Raw genomic sequence first — 14,078 nt, 5'->3', positions numbered from 1 at the left:
AACTAAAGAGCCTCTTAATGAGGGTGAAAGAGGAGAGTGAAAAAGCTGGCTTAAAACTCAACATTCAAAAAACTAAGATCATGGCATCCAGTCCCATCACTTCACAGCAAACTGATGGGGGGGGGGGGGAGGATGGAAACAGTGACAGACTATATTTTCTTGTGGTCCAAAATCACTGCGGACCATGACTGTAGCCATGAAATTAAAAGACGCTTACTCCTTGGAAGAAAAGCTATGACAAACCTAGATAGCATTTTGAGAAGCAGAGACATCACTTTGCCGACAACGGTCCATCTAGTCAAAGCTATTGCTTTCCCAGTAGTCATACATGGATGTGAGATTTGGACCATAAAGAGAGCTGAATGCCAAACCATTGATGCTTTTAAACTTTGGTGCTGGAGAAGACTCTTAGAGTCCCTTGGACAGCAAGGAGATCAAACCAGTCAATCCTAAAGGAAATCAACTCTGAATATTCACTGCAAAGAATACTTTGGCCACCTGATGCGAAGAGTTGACTCTGTGGACAAGATCCCGATGCTGGGAAAGATTGAAGACAGGAGGAGAAGGGGATGACAGAGGATGAGATGGTTGGATGGCGTCACAGACTCAAACAGAGTGCACTCGGGGAGATGGTGAGGGACAGGGAAGCCTGGCTTGCTGCAGTCCATGGGGTCACAAAGAGTCAGACACTGTTGACTGAGGGACTCAACAACAGAACAGTAAGTAAAAGCACAGGCTTTGGACTCAATTCAACTCGGGGTGAACTCCAGCCCTGCTACCTACTGATAATGTAACCAAGTTGCTTAACTCTCTGCACCTCAGTCTTAGCATCTGCACAAAAGGAATGATAACAGTACTTAACTCAAGCGGATGAAAATTAAATGGGATGATGCACATAAATGGCTTTGTGTTTAGCACATGGGTTACTGCCCTGTTCTCCTTGCCCTAAGAAGGAGGAGGAACTTAGATCAGAGATGTAATGGAAAGCCCAAAGGGTATTGGTGACCTATTGGGGGGAGGGGTGTGTAGGAAAGACTTTCTAGAAAAAGTGACTTCTGAGCCCCCTGAGGGACAGAGCAAGCCCTAATTACACGGATTTTCTTTTTAATACTACTGTTGCAAATATTAGTATTGGGTAAAGCATGTTTCTGGTTATTGGACCTTCCAGAGAAAGCACATATTTAAAAGATTTTTTAAGTTTAAAATTCTTGAGTTATTAGAAAGGCCATATGATGCCCTCAGAAAGACCCCATATCTAAGGAAGTTGGAGACTGATGGGAAGGATTTGAGATGGCAGCCTGCCTCGGATATACCATTTCAAAATGAAAGTGTTAGTTGCTCAGTCGTGTCTGACTCTTTGTGACCCCATGGTCGGTCCATGGGATTCTCCAGGCAAGAATACTGGAATGGGTTGCCATTCCCTTCTCCAGGGGAGCTTCCCGACCCAGGGATCAAACCCAGGTCTCCTGCATTGCAGGAAGATTCTTCACCATATGAGCTACCAGAGAAGCTAGATGTACCATCTATGAAAACCAAACACACAGCCTAGGGTAGAAAGAGGTAAGCTGAATGGAAAGGTATCATCTGAGCATGCGTGCTAATGGACCTATGGAAGCTGCAGTGGTCAACATCTGAGCATGCGTGCTAATGGACCTACGTAACTGGGAGTGGCCAGTTTTGGCGGGAGGCAATCCTGCTTCAAGCAGGAAACTTCTAAGTTTCCACCCACTTTGAAAAGGCACTCCTGTCCCTGGAGAGTGGACTGTTGCTGCTGCTGCTAAGTCGCTTCAGTCGTGTCTGACTCTGTGCGACCTCATAGATGGCAGCCCACCAGGCTCCACCATCCCTGGGATTCTCCAGGCAAGAACACTGGAGTGGGTGGCCATTTCCTTCTCGAATGCACGAAAGTGAAAAGTGAAAGTGAAGTCACTGAGTCGTGTCCAACTCTCAGCGACCCCATGGACTGCAGCCTACCAGGCTCCTCCGTCCATGGGAGTTTCCAGGCAAGCGTACTGGAGCGGGGTGCCATTGCCTTCTCCAGAGTGGACTGTTAGGTGACCCCATTTTTGCCTCTCTTACCCCGCCTACTCTCCTGATCTCTGATTGGCCAGATCAAGTTTGATAACTGTTCTGACAGTTGATTGTCCTTGGTCGGTTGAACTGTGGGATTTCGTCCCGATGTCGCGTGAGATTTCGTCCCGACGTCACATGGCATTTCGTCTTGACGTCGCGTGAGATTTCGTCCCGACGTCACATGGGATTTCGTACCAACTTCGTGTGGGGTTTCGTCCCAACGTCGAGCGGCACTTCGGCGCCGCTTCACCTCTGAGGTAAGCTCTCTCTGAGGTCTCTCTAGACAGGTTAAGGGGACCAAGTAAAAAAACGGGGAGCTACTGTTGATAAGTCAAGCAACTGAATATTTTCTGTACCTCCTAACATCCTCAAAATCGTTACGACTGAGAGAGGACTTAAAGCCTTTTGGGGTGATTCCCCGTCAGGCAGACATAAAACTAAAATTATCTTCGGTCTGTGAGACTCCCTAATTGCTCTCTCTGAGGGAAGCAAAACTCCCCTCAGTCCGAGACACTCACAAATGAGCCAGAAGCCCCTATATTTTCCCAACCAGAGAGGTTGCCTAAGGGACTCTTTTATTCCCTCCTCTGGTATGGCAACCCACTCCAGTGTTCTTGCCTGGAGAATCCCAGGGACGGGGGAGCCTGGTGGGCTGCCATCTATGGGGTCGCACAGAGTCGGACACGACTGAAGCGACTCAGCAGCAGCAGCAGCTGGTATAAAGAATCAATGTTCTTGGCCTCAGACTCTCCCTTCCCCGAGAGAAACTCCCAAAGCTCTCCCCTCCTGAGAGAAACTCCCAATGCCACATTCTCAGCCTGAATGATGGGTGATCCTGTAGTGTCAGAGATGCCAGCTCTCTTCACTTTAATAATTTTCAAAAAGGTACTAATAGCCTTTTTAAAATCAAGATATAGTTGATTTACAATACATTAATTTCACACATACAACAAATTGATTCAATGTATATATAGATTAAGTGAAGGTGGGAGGGGGGTTCATGTTTGGGAACGCATGTACACCCGTGTTGGATTCATGTCAGTGTATGGCAAAACCAGTACAGTATTGTAAAGTAAAATAAAGTAAAAATAAAAATTAAAAAAATGTATATATAGATTAAGTGAGTGAAGTTGCTCAGTCGTGTCCTACTCTTTGTGACCCCATGGACTGTAGCCCACCAGGCTTCTCTGTCCATGGGATTCTCCAGGCAAGAATCCTGGAATGGGTTGCCATTTTCTTCTCCAGGGGATCTTCCCGACCCAGGGATCGAACCTGGGTCTCCCATATTGCAGGCAGACACTGTAACCTCTGAGCCACCAGGGAAGCCCATTTATAGATTATACTTCCTTTAATGTTATTACAAAATAATGACTGTTTTTTGTATTGTACAGTATGTCCTTAGTGCTTATTTATTTTATACATAGCAGTTTGTATCTCTTAATCTCCTATCCCTATCTTTCCCCTCCTGTCTTCTCTCTCCTCACTGATAAACACTAGTTTGTTCTGTTTATCTGTGAATCTGTTTCTTTTTTAATGTTCATTTCTTTGTTGGTTTAAGATTCTGCGTATAAGTGATAACATATGGTATGTCTCTTCTGTCTGATTTATTTCACTAGCGTAATACACTCATGTTGCAAATGACAAAATTTTATTCTTCTTATGACTGAGTAGTATTCCCTTGTGTATCACTCACACACATGCACATATATATATATATATATATATATATATATATATATATATATATATATATATATATACACCACAGCTTCGTCCATTATCTGTTAATAGATACTTAAGTTGCTTTCTATATCTTGGCTAGTAAAAATAATGGTGCCATGCATATTAGGCTGTGTGTATCTTTTCAAATTAATCCTTTTGTTTTATTTTGGATATATACCCAGGAATGGAATTTCTGAGTCTATTGTAATTCTATTTTTAGTTTTTTTATGTACCTTCACACTGTTTTCCACAGTGACTATACCAATTTACATTCCCACCAACAATATACAAAAGTACCCTTTTTCCACATCCTCCCCCAATGTTGATGATTTTCCCAGGTGGCTCAGATGGTAAAGCGTCTGCCTACAATGCCTACCCTGTGGGAGGCCTGGGTTCAATCCTTGGGTCGGGAAGATCTCCTGGAGAAGGAAATGGCAACCCACTCCAGTATCCTTGCCTGGAAACCCCCATGGATGGTGGAACCTGGGAGGCTACAGTCCATGGGGTCACAAAGAGTTGGGCACGACTAAGCGACTTCACTTCACTTCCCCCAGTGTTTATGGTTTGTGGTCTTTTTGATGATAGCCATTCTGGGAGGTGTGAGGCGATATCTCATAGTGTTGGGTTTTTTTTAATATTTATTTATTTGGCTGCACTGGGTCTTAGTTGTGGTACATGGGATCTTCAATCTTCATTGCTACACGCAGAATCTTTAGTTAAGGCATGCAAAATCTTTTTAGTTGCCATATGTGTACTCTTAGTTGTGGCATGTGAACTCTTAATTGAGGCATGTGAACTCTTAGTTGCAGCATGTGGGATCTAGTTCCCTGACTAGGAACTGAACCCAGGCCCCCTGCATTGGGCGCATGGAGTCTTAGCTGTTGGACCACCAGGGAAGTCCCTCTCATTGTGGTTTTGATTTGCATTTCTACGATGGTTAGCAATATTGGGCATCTTTTCATTGACTTGGCTGTTTGCATGTCTTCTTCAGAAAAATGCCTTTTCAGTTATTCTGCCCATTTTTAAATAAGGTTGTTTGCTTTTTAAATATTCTTACAAGCTATTTATATAATTTAGAAATTAACCCTTTATCAGTCATGTCATTTGCAAATATTTCTCTCCTTCAGTAGGTTGTCTTTTTGTTTCGTCAATGGTTTCCTTTGCTGTGCAAAAGCTTTCAAGTTCAATTAGGTACCATTTTTTGTTTTTGTTTAGTTTGCTGTAAGAGACAGGTCCAAAAAATATTGCTACAATATATGTCAAAGAGTGTTCTGTCTGTGTTTTCTTCTAGGAGTTTTATGGTCTTATTTTAGGTCTTTAATCCATTTTGAATTTATTTTTTATATGGTGTAAGAAAATGCTCTAATTTCGTTATTTGCATGCAGCTCTCCAATGTTCCTAGGACCACTTATTGAAGAGAATTGTCTTTTCTGCCTTATATATTTTTGCCTCCTTTGTCACTGATTAATTGACCATATGTGCATGGGTTTGTTTCTGGACTTTATAATCTGTTCCATCTATCTATGTGTCTGGTTTTATGCCAGTACTATATTGTTTTGATTACTGTAGCTTTGTTGTATAGTCTGAAGACACCTTCAGCTACTAGTTTGTGAGTGTGATACCTCTAGCTCTGTTCTTGGTTTCTCAAGATTATTTTGGCTATTTGGGGTCTTTTGGGTTTCCACACAAAATTTAAAATTACTTGTTCTAGTTCTGTGAAAAATGCCATATCTAGGTAATCTCTTACAATCCTTTGTTTTTATGTGGTCTTGGTTGTAACGTCTTCTTCATTTCTGATTTTATTGATTTAGGCCTAGTAATACACTTTAAATTCACTCATATTAGTGATCTTCATTTCTTTTCAACAGAGCAAAATCCCACATCCCTCTGCCTGAAAACTGAAACCTTTCAATCACAGATACCATATGATCTCTGGGACTTTCCTCCCCTCCCCTCCTTTGCCTCAAAACAGCCCCCCTCAATAATACTATACATTCACTTCACTACTTCCCCAACAAGTGTCTGATATCTTTCCTTCAAAATAAGCCAAACCAGGCAAGCTACTAACAACAGTAACCAACCTCCCTCAAAGACTCAATGCTACTTTGATCACGACAGAAAACATGTCATCCCTAATCACTACTTCTCTCAGAGACCTCCAGCTTCCTGTTCTCATCTTATTTCCCCACCCTCATGTCCTTGCTCAGGGACAGATAAGCCAAGGATGGAGAAAAGTAGAACCTTAATACAGGTGACTAACTGAGTGTGGACTTCCTTCAACACTTTCTCGCCTGACAGAACCTTTGGCCTTGTGACTGGAGAGACCCAGGCTGTGTTCCTTCTAGATAAGCACCATGAACAGTGGCAGCTTCTACGAAACCCCCAGGGAAGATAGGAAGAAATTAGAGAAGAAATCCAAAGTGAGTTGATCTGGAGAGGGCAGAGGAATGGCCCAGGGGACAATGTATGGTGACTAGATATCTGGGCATTGGGGGTTGGGGGAGGGTCAGAGGCACTGGGGACAAGGAGCAGCATGTCAGGGGGAGATCCAGAGCTTCTGACCCTCGTTTTGTCCTTGCCTGGTATCCTTGGGTACAAGATCTGTGATCTTGCACTGGATTGGATGGTTCTCAATCTATTCTGGAAGGTGAGAGAAGAGCATGCCACCAGCATTAAGCACCTACTGCATGCCAGACGAGAGCCTAGGCAATGTTACCCATTTTCTCTGTTAGCCATGACTAGAGAGGGATTATTAGCTCCACTTTATAGATCTAACATGGAGGCCCTGCAGCCAAGGGAGACTTCCTGGCTGAAAGTCGGGCATGTTTGGCTGAGTCATTGCTGGGATTTATTTTTCTTTCTTTTTTAGAGTTTCAAGAATATTTCCAAATACTTCTCTAAGAAAGAGTGGGCACGTCTGGGATACTCGGAGAAAGTCACCTATGTGAATCTGAAGAGAAACTATGAAACCATGACTAGACTAGGTAATAGGAAGTTCTGGGTCCAGAAAAGGCTGGGAATAAATGACGATTCCTCGTTGCCAGCCATAGTTTATTCTTCTTAGGCTATGCCAAATGTCCCACATTTGTCCTTTTCTGTGTGAAGAAACCCCAGGGCAGGTTTCAAGCCTTCTGCTCTCTTAAGTCCTGTGCAGGGCTGTGGACTGAGAGTGGCCACAGAGATGCTCAGACCTGGATTCTATGCATTTCTCTCTCACTGGCTATGGTTCAGATTCCCCCTGCCCAGCTGAGGAGCTTTACTGTTGGTGCTGTGTCCTAGCATTTCCCCCTCCTCTCAGGTTGTCTGTTAAGAAACAAATATTTTGCATCATTCTAGGTCTCAAGTGTACCCCACCAGCTTTCATGTGTCCTAAAAATGGAGCCACAGAATCCAAGCGTTGTGATTCTAAAATTAAGAACCCCAGGGAAAAGGGTAAGTGACAAGAAATGAGTCTCCTGAAGCCCATTTATGCTGGGTTCCAGATGGAGAAAGATTCTCAGGACTTTGTTCCCTCAAAAGCATCATGGTTAAGTGAAAAAAAATTGAATGCAGAAGGTTAAGCACAGTCAGAGGCCATTCATATGTAATCCTAAAACATGCCAAACAAGAATATATATATTTTTGTGGTTAGAAAATATTTGGTAAATGTATAAAAACGTGAATGAGAATAAAACCCATCAAACTCTGGAGTGAAGAAGTGGAAAAGGAAGGAGGGTAGGGATCAGTGAGGGCCACACAGATGGCTTCAGCTGTGACTTGTTCATAGTGTTTTGTTATATTTTGAATAAAGAGCTCAGAGCAATCTGAAGTAGTTGTGAGATAATGTTGAAATCCAGCTAGACCCAAGGGTAGATGCACATTTCAGATATAATTGTCCATAATTTTGTGCATGTTTGAAACATTTCTTTTTTAAAGGAGTTAGTTCTTGCTAAGCACCATTAATGAATCACAGGACAATTAAGGGAAACTTAAAGTGTAAATCCAAAAAAAGAAATGAAGTGTAAATCCACCCAAATCTTCCAAAATAATAGTGCATAGGTATTGGATAACTATCTTAAGAAAGTGATTAACATATTATGTAATGACATATGGCTGTTTGCTTGTGTTTTATCAAAACCAAATAGTTGTTTCACTCCTAATCGAACCTGCTTCTATGTGTTGAGTTTGGAAGAGAGTTTAAGAGAGTAATCTTCCACACATTAACCTTTCCTACTGGTCAATGAGCAGAGGCAATGTAAGGTTTAAAAAAGTGACAGATTCTAGAAATCTTTGTGCATCTGAGCAGTGTATGTACTCACTTAAAAAGGGGATGGGATGTGTTCATTTGCTCTTTTGTTCTGACAACACAGTTGTGAGAAGACAGGGTGAAAATGTTCAAAATGTCTCCAGTAGCCCTTTGTTTGACTCTCTAGTTTAACAGAGCCGTTTCCACAAGCTCCCAAAATTACTATAAGAGGGCTAAAAAGCCAGTGCTTGAGTACCTACAGAGCTTTTGATATTAAAGAGGTATCCTTATACTGGAAACATTCCATAACCACTGAAGTAAATCATCCATGGTTCATTTCACACTTAACAGTTTCATTAAGGTGTAACTGACATACTGTGAAATTCACCATTTTAAGTATAGAGTGATTTTTGGCTAAAGACCAATCAATTTACTTCTTTGGGAAAAAATAAGAAATACATAATAGGATAGGATAAGGCAGTGATGGGGTTTAGTTTGCATTTTATAAACCATCAGAAGAAAAATTCTGAATTGATGCTGCAAATAAATACCGAAATTGTTGTTATTCAGAGGCTGGTCTCAGAGTAACTCTTTGATAATGAGTGGACTTGTCACCCTCTGCTGCAGAAATTCCTGATACTACAAGAGTCTCTGCAGTTTGAGAATATTTACCAACAACAAAAATAAATTTCTGACTTGTCACCTCCTTTTAGATGAACCTGCTGAAGGGACTTCCAACATGCAAGGGAGAAAACGCCAGAAGGTGAGTGCCGCCCAAATCTGAAGGACCAGAGACTGTTTATGTCTCTGGAGATGTGAATATTGGGATAACAGTGGGAAAGTAGCCTGGCCCACACTGCCTCCCTTTCCTGATCTCTTTAATACAATTCCTGATGTAGTACCAAGAGCTAAATAATAATTAACAACAATTGTGATAGCTGTTACTTCCTTGATTTCTTAGTGATGACAGATACTATTTTAGGCAGTTCACATGGATTAGTGTATTTAGCCCTTAAAACCTCTCTGATGTTCCTGCTATTATTATCCCCAAATAATAATGAGGTTAGTATTAGTATTATTAAATACTACTACTCGTAATAATGCAGATACTGTGGTACAGAGATGTTAAATAATCTGCTTGAGACCACAGTGGCTGTTCTTTTCTCCAGAGGATCTTACTGACCCAGGGATCAAACCTGGGTCTCCTGCATTGCAGGCAGATTCTTTACCATCTGAGCCACCAGGGAAGCCCAGCAGTGGCAGTGGTAGTAGTCTAATCCAAAGCCCCAAACCATTTCCAAATTTGTAGGCTGTTTCACGTTTCTGAAGCTCAGGCGTTTCCCCTAAATTTTGCAGATGCTGCTGACACTTCTGTTTAGACACCCACTCTCACAACAGGGCCCCTTTCGTGTTGCTTGAGAATCACTTGAACTGTCAGCCCCTCTCTTCTGTGAGCTCCTTAGGGACCTTGTCTGCCGCTGAGGCATCCCTGAAGCCCCAGTTCCAGCCCAGAAAGACTGTTAGAGGTTTATTGAATGAGTTCTTCTGCAATTGCAGATTAAACTATAGTTTAGAGGGTAAAGGGATCTGGTGGTTCGGCTACCAGTACCAGTGTGGACACGGTTGAAGAGAGAATTCAAAGAGGGATCATAAAAGTGTTTGTTTTTATTATTATCACATTTAAACTGCATTTATAGCCTTAGAAAGTTCTTTTACTTAGCTTGTTTTACAGTTCACAGTTTTATAAACAAGAGCTGAATGAAGGTTAGCTTTAAGATCGGTGGTCAGTGACACACCTTGACACAAGTAGAATTGGTACAGGAGCCACCTCACCTAATTCTACATGAAATGTTCTTGCCGAGATAGGACAGGATGTCACATCTGGCACCACTTTCTTGGCTGTCTGCGTGAATTTATGTGAACCATTCTCTCTTCTCCTTTCCCTGTATTCATCTCTCCCACACCATTTGCCAGCAGTGTTTTGTCCCCTCTGCACATCATTCCATTTGCTCTCCCTGCAGCTGTCAACTAGCTTATCTTCAATCCCTTAGATTTTATAGAAGCCCCTCCTCATTTTCACAGACCTCATGGATTGTTAGAATACTCTACTTTCCAAATCTTCCGTGTACCACACTCCTGCTCACTTGGAGATTTCTCTTGGTGAGGGTGTCAGTCTGGAAAAAGCATGAAAACAAGTGTTCTAATCGTGGAAACACCCTTCATTTAGACCATTCCATTTCCTTCTAACTTCCTAGATTCTTTGTAATTGAGGTACAGGTAATATAATGATCCCCCAGACTTGTTGAGAACGTTAATTAAGGTACTGCACAAGAAAACACTTTGTAAGCTCTAAAAGCACTTGAGAAATGGATACTGATTGTATGTGACTTTCACGTTAAGAAGGTGATGTCCAAGAAGCCTGTAAAGGGAAAAAAACGTTCAAAGATAGTACCAGGAACATCAGGCCCAGAGCAGGTTCAGAGACAGCTGCGCTCCCAGACAAAAGCAAGTATCTCTGCTCAGCAGAGTAAGAAAACATCAGGTAAGAGAAACAACTTTTCTTACTTGTTTGGGAACAAGTCCTCTGTCTTCCCTGGCCATGTTCAAGTGAATGGGTTAGTCATGGGAGATGGATCCTGGACAGGCCTAGGGCCAGGCTGGGCTGAGAGCTTGCTCAGCCCCAGCTGAAACATTTGAGTTGACTTCCAGGGTCCTCACTGCTGGGGCCTGGGTTTGATCCCTGATCAAGGAACTAAGATCCCACAAACCACTTGGCATGGCCAGTTTTTTTTTTTTAAAGCTAACTTACAGAATCACAGATCTGAGTTGTCATCGATATGAAAGCCATGTAATTGGGGGCAAGCCTTTCAAATTCTCTGAGCTCCAGATTCCTAGTCCATAAAATGGGAATAAAGAATCCGAGTTCACAGGCTGTTCAGAGGTGTTCAATTCATTGGGAGAATGACATTGAAACATGTATAATATCATATATGAAATGAATCGCCAGTCCAGGTTCAATGCATGATACTGGATGCTTGGAGCTGGTGCACTGAGACGACCCAGAGGGATGGTACGGGGAGGGAGGACGGAGGGGGGTTCAGGATGGGGAACGTGTATACCTGTGGCGGGTTCATGTTGATGTATGGCAAAACCAATACAATATTGTAAAGTAATTAACCTCCAATTAAAATAAATAAATTTATTTTAAAAAAAAAGAAAAACTAAAAAAAAAAGGTGTTCAATTCAGGGGACTTCCCTGGCAGTCCAGTGGTTAAGACTGCACCTACTCTGCATGGAGCATGGGTTCAATCCCTGGTGGGGGAACTCAGGTCATTCCATCTGTGATAACTTGGGAACACGTCTTACTCAGAGTTCTATCCCCACCCTCAGCTCAATGCCTGACATACAATATGCCCTTAATATATCTGCTGAGTGGAAGAAAGTCGGAATAAATGTGGTAAGTAATCTAAACTTACTTACTGGGAATCTAAACCTGACGATGAAAGGAGCCAGAAGCTAAAACTCTAACTGCCGTTGGGTGTGTATTTTTTGGTGTGTATTGGTGTGGGTTTAACCTCTCAGCCTCTTTGAGCCAGAAAGTGTGCAAAACAGACTGTGTAGAAGACCTGTGGCCACTTGGGAAGGGAGGAGGCATCTCCTTCTCTGACAAAACAGGACTCGATATTCCCTAACCCACCCAACCCCCATTTACCAACTCTTCTCCAGGATCCAAGAAAAAGACGGTTAATGTTTGGGCCAACAGACTGCGAAAAAGGAAACCGGTGGCCTATGAAGAGATCAGTGATCCCGAGGAAGAGGACTAACTCTGTAAGTGACCTTTCTCTCCATCCCCACATCCCCGCAAAAGGCACTGTTCTCTTCTGTTAGTTGTATCCCATCTTGTCACTTGTTCCGTTCTCCCAGTCCCTTAGGGGTGCAGCTCTGAGGCTAAATGAGAAGGATTCCCATGCTTTTTCTACCTCCTGCTCTGTATATCCAGAGATCTTCCCTCCCCAGGATGCTGTGGGCTCCCAAACCCCAGGTCAGCTTCTAGCCTGTAGGCCACACCTTCCTCTAGCCGAAAACCTCACTGGACAGTTGACAGAGTCGCTGCAGCCTGAACACAAGGTTGGTCTTAAGGACCAATGAGAGGTGCACATAGACCACAAGGCAGGATGGAATCGGAGTGCACAGGGGCCATGCAGTTCAAAATGAGGAGCTGAATAGTAATTTATCAGTCAGTGGGAGCTCGTTGTCACTTATTTTCCTTCTCTTTCCTTGCCTCAGCCTCAGGGATGTGACAAGTGCCCAAGATAAGAAGCAGAACTTGGTGGCTGTTCATGAACGTGGGCATGGCTGTGAATTCCTAGCATCTGAAAGAAAGAGTTCACAACAGTTAAACATGATTTTTCTTACTATGTGCCAAGCATTATTAGTTATTAAAGTTGTGTTAATGAGCAAGACATATACCTGACATGTGTTTCTGTCTATGTATCCATGCCTCTAGGGCTTCCCAGGTGGTGCTAGTGGTAAAGAACCTGCCTGCCAATGCAGGAGGCATGAGACGCAGGTTTGATGCCTGGGTCAGGGCAATCCCCTGGAGGAGGGCATTGGCAACCCACTCCAGCATTCTTGCTAGAAAATCTTATGGACAGAGGAGTCTGGCAGGCTATAATTCATAGGATCACACAAAGTTGGACACAACTGAAGTGACTTAGCATGCACACACATCCATGCTGCTGCCTTAAAAATAAACAAATATTGTCAGATATTCTGTGCAAAACAGCACTAACCTCCCCCTCTCCAGATGTAACTACTGAGGGCAGTTCTGTGTGTTTTATTGCAAACGTTTTACTCTGTATTTACACACATATTCAGGGTACCAATATGAGCATCTCTCACCTGCTTTTCCCCATGAGCAGCATGTCCTGAGCAAGTCTGTCTCACTCTGTTTCCTGTTCAGCAGGTGCTCCAAACCTCCATTATTCATTCACTCAGCATCGGTCACTGACAATAAACATTTACACGTTTTTCCCAGTTGTTTGCTCTTCCCACTCTTGTGCACACAGCCCTGTGCACCTGTATCAGTGTTTCTTTAGCACATGTTCCTAGAAATGGAATTGTTGTGTCAAAGTGTTCATTCATCCAACACCTAATGAGTCTCTACTGTGTACTGAGTGCCATTCTAGGTCCTGGAGAGACTTCAGGGACGAGATGAACAACAGTCCCTGCCCACGTGGAGGTGCCAGTCTAGTGGGGGTTGTTGCTAGTTTTTATTTTGATGGATGCTGTACCTGCCCTGTACTGGAGCAGGATTTTGCAGGTGGTTGGACACCTTAGCTGTTGCTCTCTCTAAGATCTTCAGGGTCATGGGGCTGGGACAGTCCATTTGAAAGTGTGTGGGAGAAGACAGAGATGAAACTGTCAACTGGGGAACACGGAAGAATAGGGAAGAAGAGGTCCAGGGTAGGGCCCATGGTGAACAGGAATGGAAGAGTTCACTTAGCCCTGATTCAAGGGAGCAAAAGATGGAAAAGTCCACTGGACAGAGGCAGGAAATTGCCCATCTCAGGTCCAAGGGCTTGGGAGCTGGGATGGGGGTCAAGTGTTAAGAATGGGACAGTCCTCTCCCAGATGGACCACCGCAGCCCACAGAGCTGGAACAGTCAGTTCTGGGGAAGGGAAGAGAAGAGTCTATTTTAGAGCAAATCATTGTGTGTGTTGGGGGACGTTAAAGCTACTAAGGGAAATCCAAGGTGACTTGCATGGGACATGAAACACCAGCCCCAGATGGCGGCAGTGTTGCACCATTTTGACCATCCACTGCCCATTGCCTTGGCCTCCTGGCTCTCATCCAGCCTTGGAAGGTCTCCACTCCTGCTGAAGCTACCATCTCCCCTACCCCTGCCTTCATCCCACCTCTGGACCAGTCCCCCTCACCCCAACAGATTCGGATCAAAGATGGGAGAAACCATTAATCAGCAGAGGATGGGCTCCTGGACTCTGACTGGTCCCTGTAACTCCAGGTTGGAGCCATGGTTGCTGGGCCAGATTTGGG

The 14,078-nt window shown here is 43.5% G+C and overlaps 2 protein-coding genes across 2 annotated transcripts in view; one reads left to right on the top strand and one right to left on the bottom strand.

The window, feature by feature from the left end:
- The window catches only part of ZNF630 (zinc finger protein 630), a 29,634-nt gene extending 25,529 nt beyond the window's left edge, over positions 1-4,105 (bottom strand). The window contains 2 exon segments of the mRNA XM_070291188.1: positions 2,080-2,352; positions 4,093-4,105. Coding sequence (XP_070147289.1) covers positions 2,080-2,352; positions 4,093-4,105 — 286 coding nt within the window.
- A 2,044-nt stretch (positions 4,106-6,149) lies between these two features.
- Positions 6,150-12,408, top strand: LOC138930724 (protein SSX1-like). The gene is made up of 7 exons (XM_070291187.1): positions 6,150-6,215; positions 6,665-6,779; positions 7,132-7,227; positions 8,734-8,783; positions 10,424-10,664; positions 11,747-11,848; positions 12,308-12,408. The coding sequence occupies exons 1-6, from the start codon at positions 6,150-6,152 to the stop codon at positions 11,842-11,844; spliced, it is 666 nt and encodes a 221-aa protein (XP_070147288.1). The 3' UTR covers positions 11,845-11,848; positions 12,308-12,408.
- The last annotated feature ends 1,670 nt before the right edge of the window (positions 12,409-14,078 follow it).

This window comes from Ovis canadensis, chromosome X (genome assembly GCF_042477335.2).
Source record: "Ovis canadensis isolate MfBH-ARS-UI-01 breed Bighorn chromosome X, ARS-UI_OviCan_v2, whole genome shotgun sequence".
NCBI classification, from domain to species: Eukaryota; Metazoa; Chordata; class Mammalia; order Artiodactyla; family Bovidae; genus Ovis; species Ovis canadensis.
The sequence above is the reverse complement of the archived record's forward strand: the minus strand, read 5'-3'. Positions and strand labels throughout refer to the sequence as shown.

Coding starts and splice junctions, on each gene's coding strand:
- LOC138930724 (XM_070291187.1), top strand. CDS start 6,150: ATGAACAGTGGCAGCTTCTACGAAACCCCCAGGGAAGATAGGAAGAAA. Junction 6,780..7,131: donor TGAAACCATGACTAGACTAG/GTAATAGGAAGT, acceptor GCATCATTCTAG/GTCTCAAGTGTACCCCACCA. Junction 10,665..11,746: donor GGGAGATGGATCCTGGACAG/GCCTAGGGCCAG, acceptor ACTCTTCTCCAG/GATCCAAGAAAAAGACGGTT.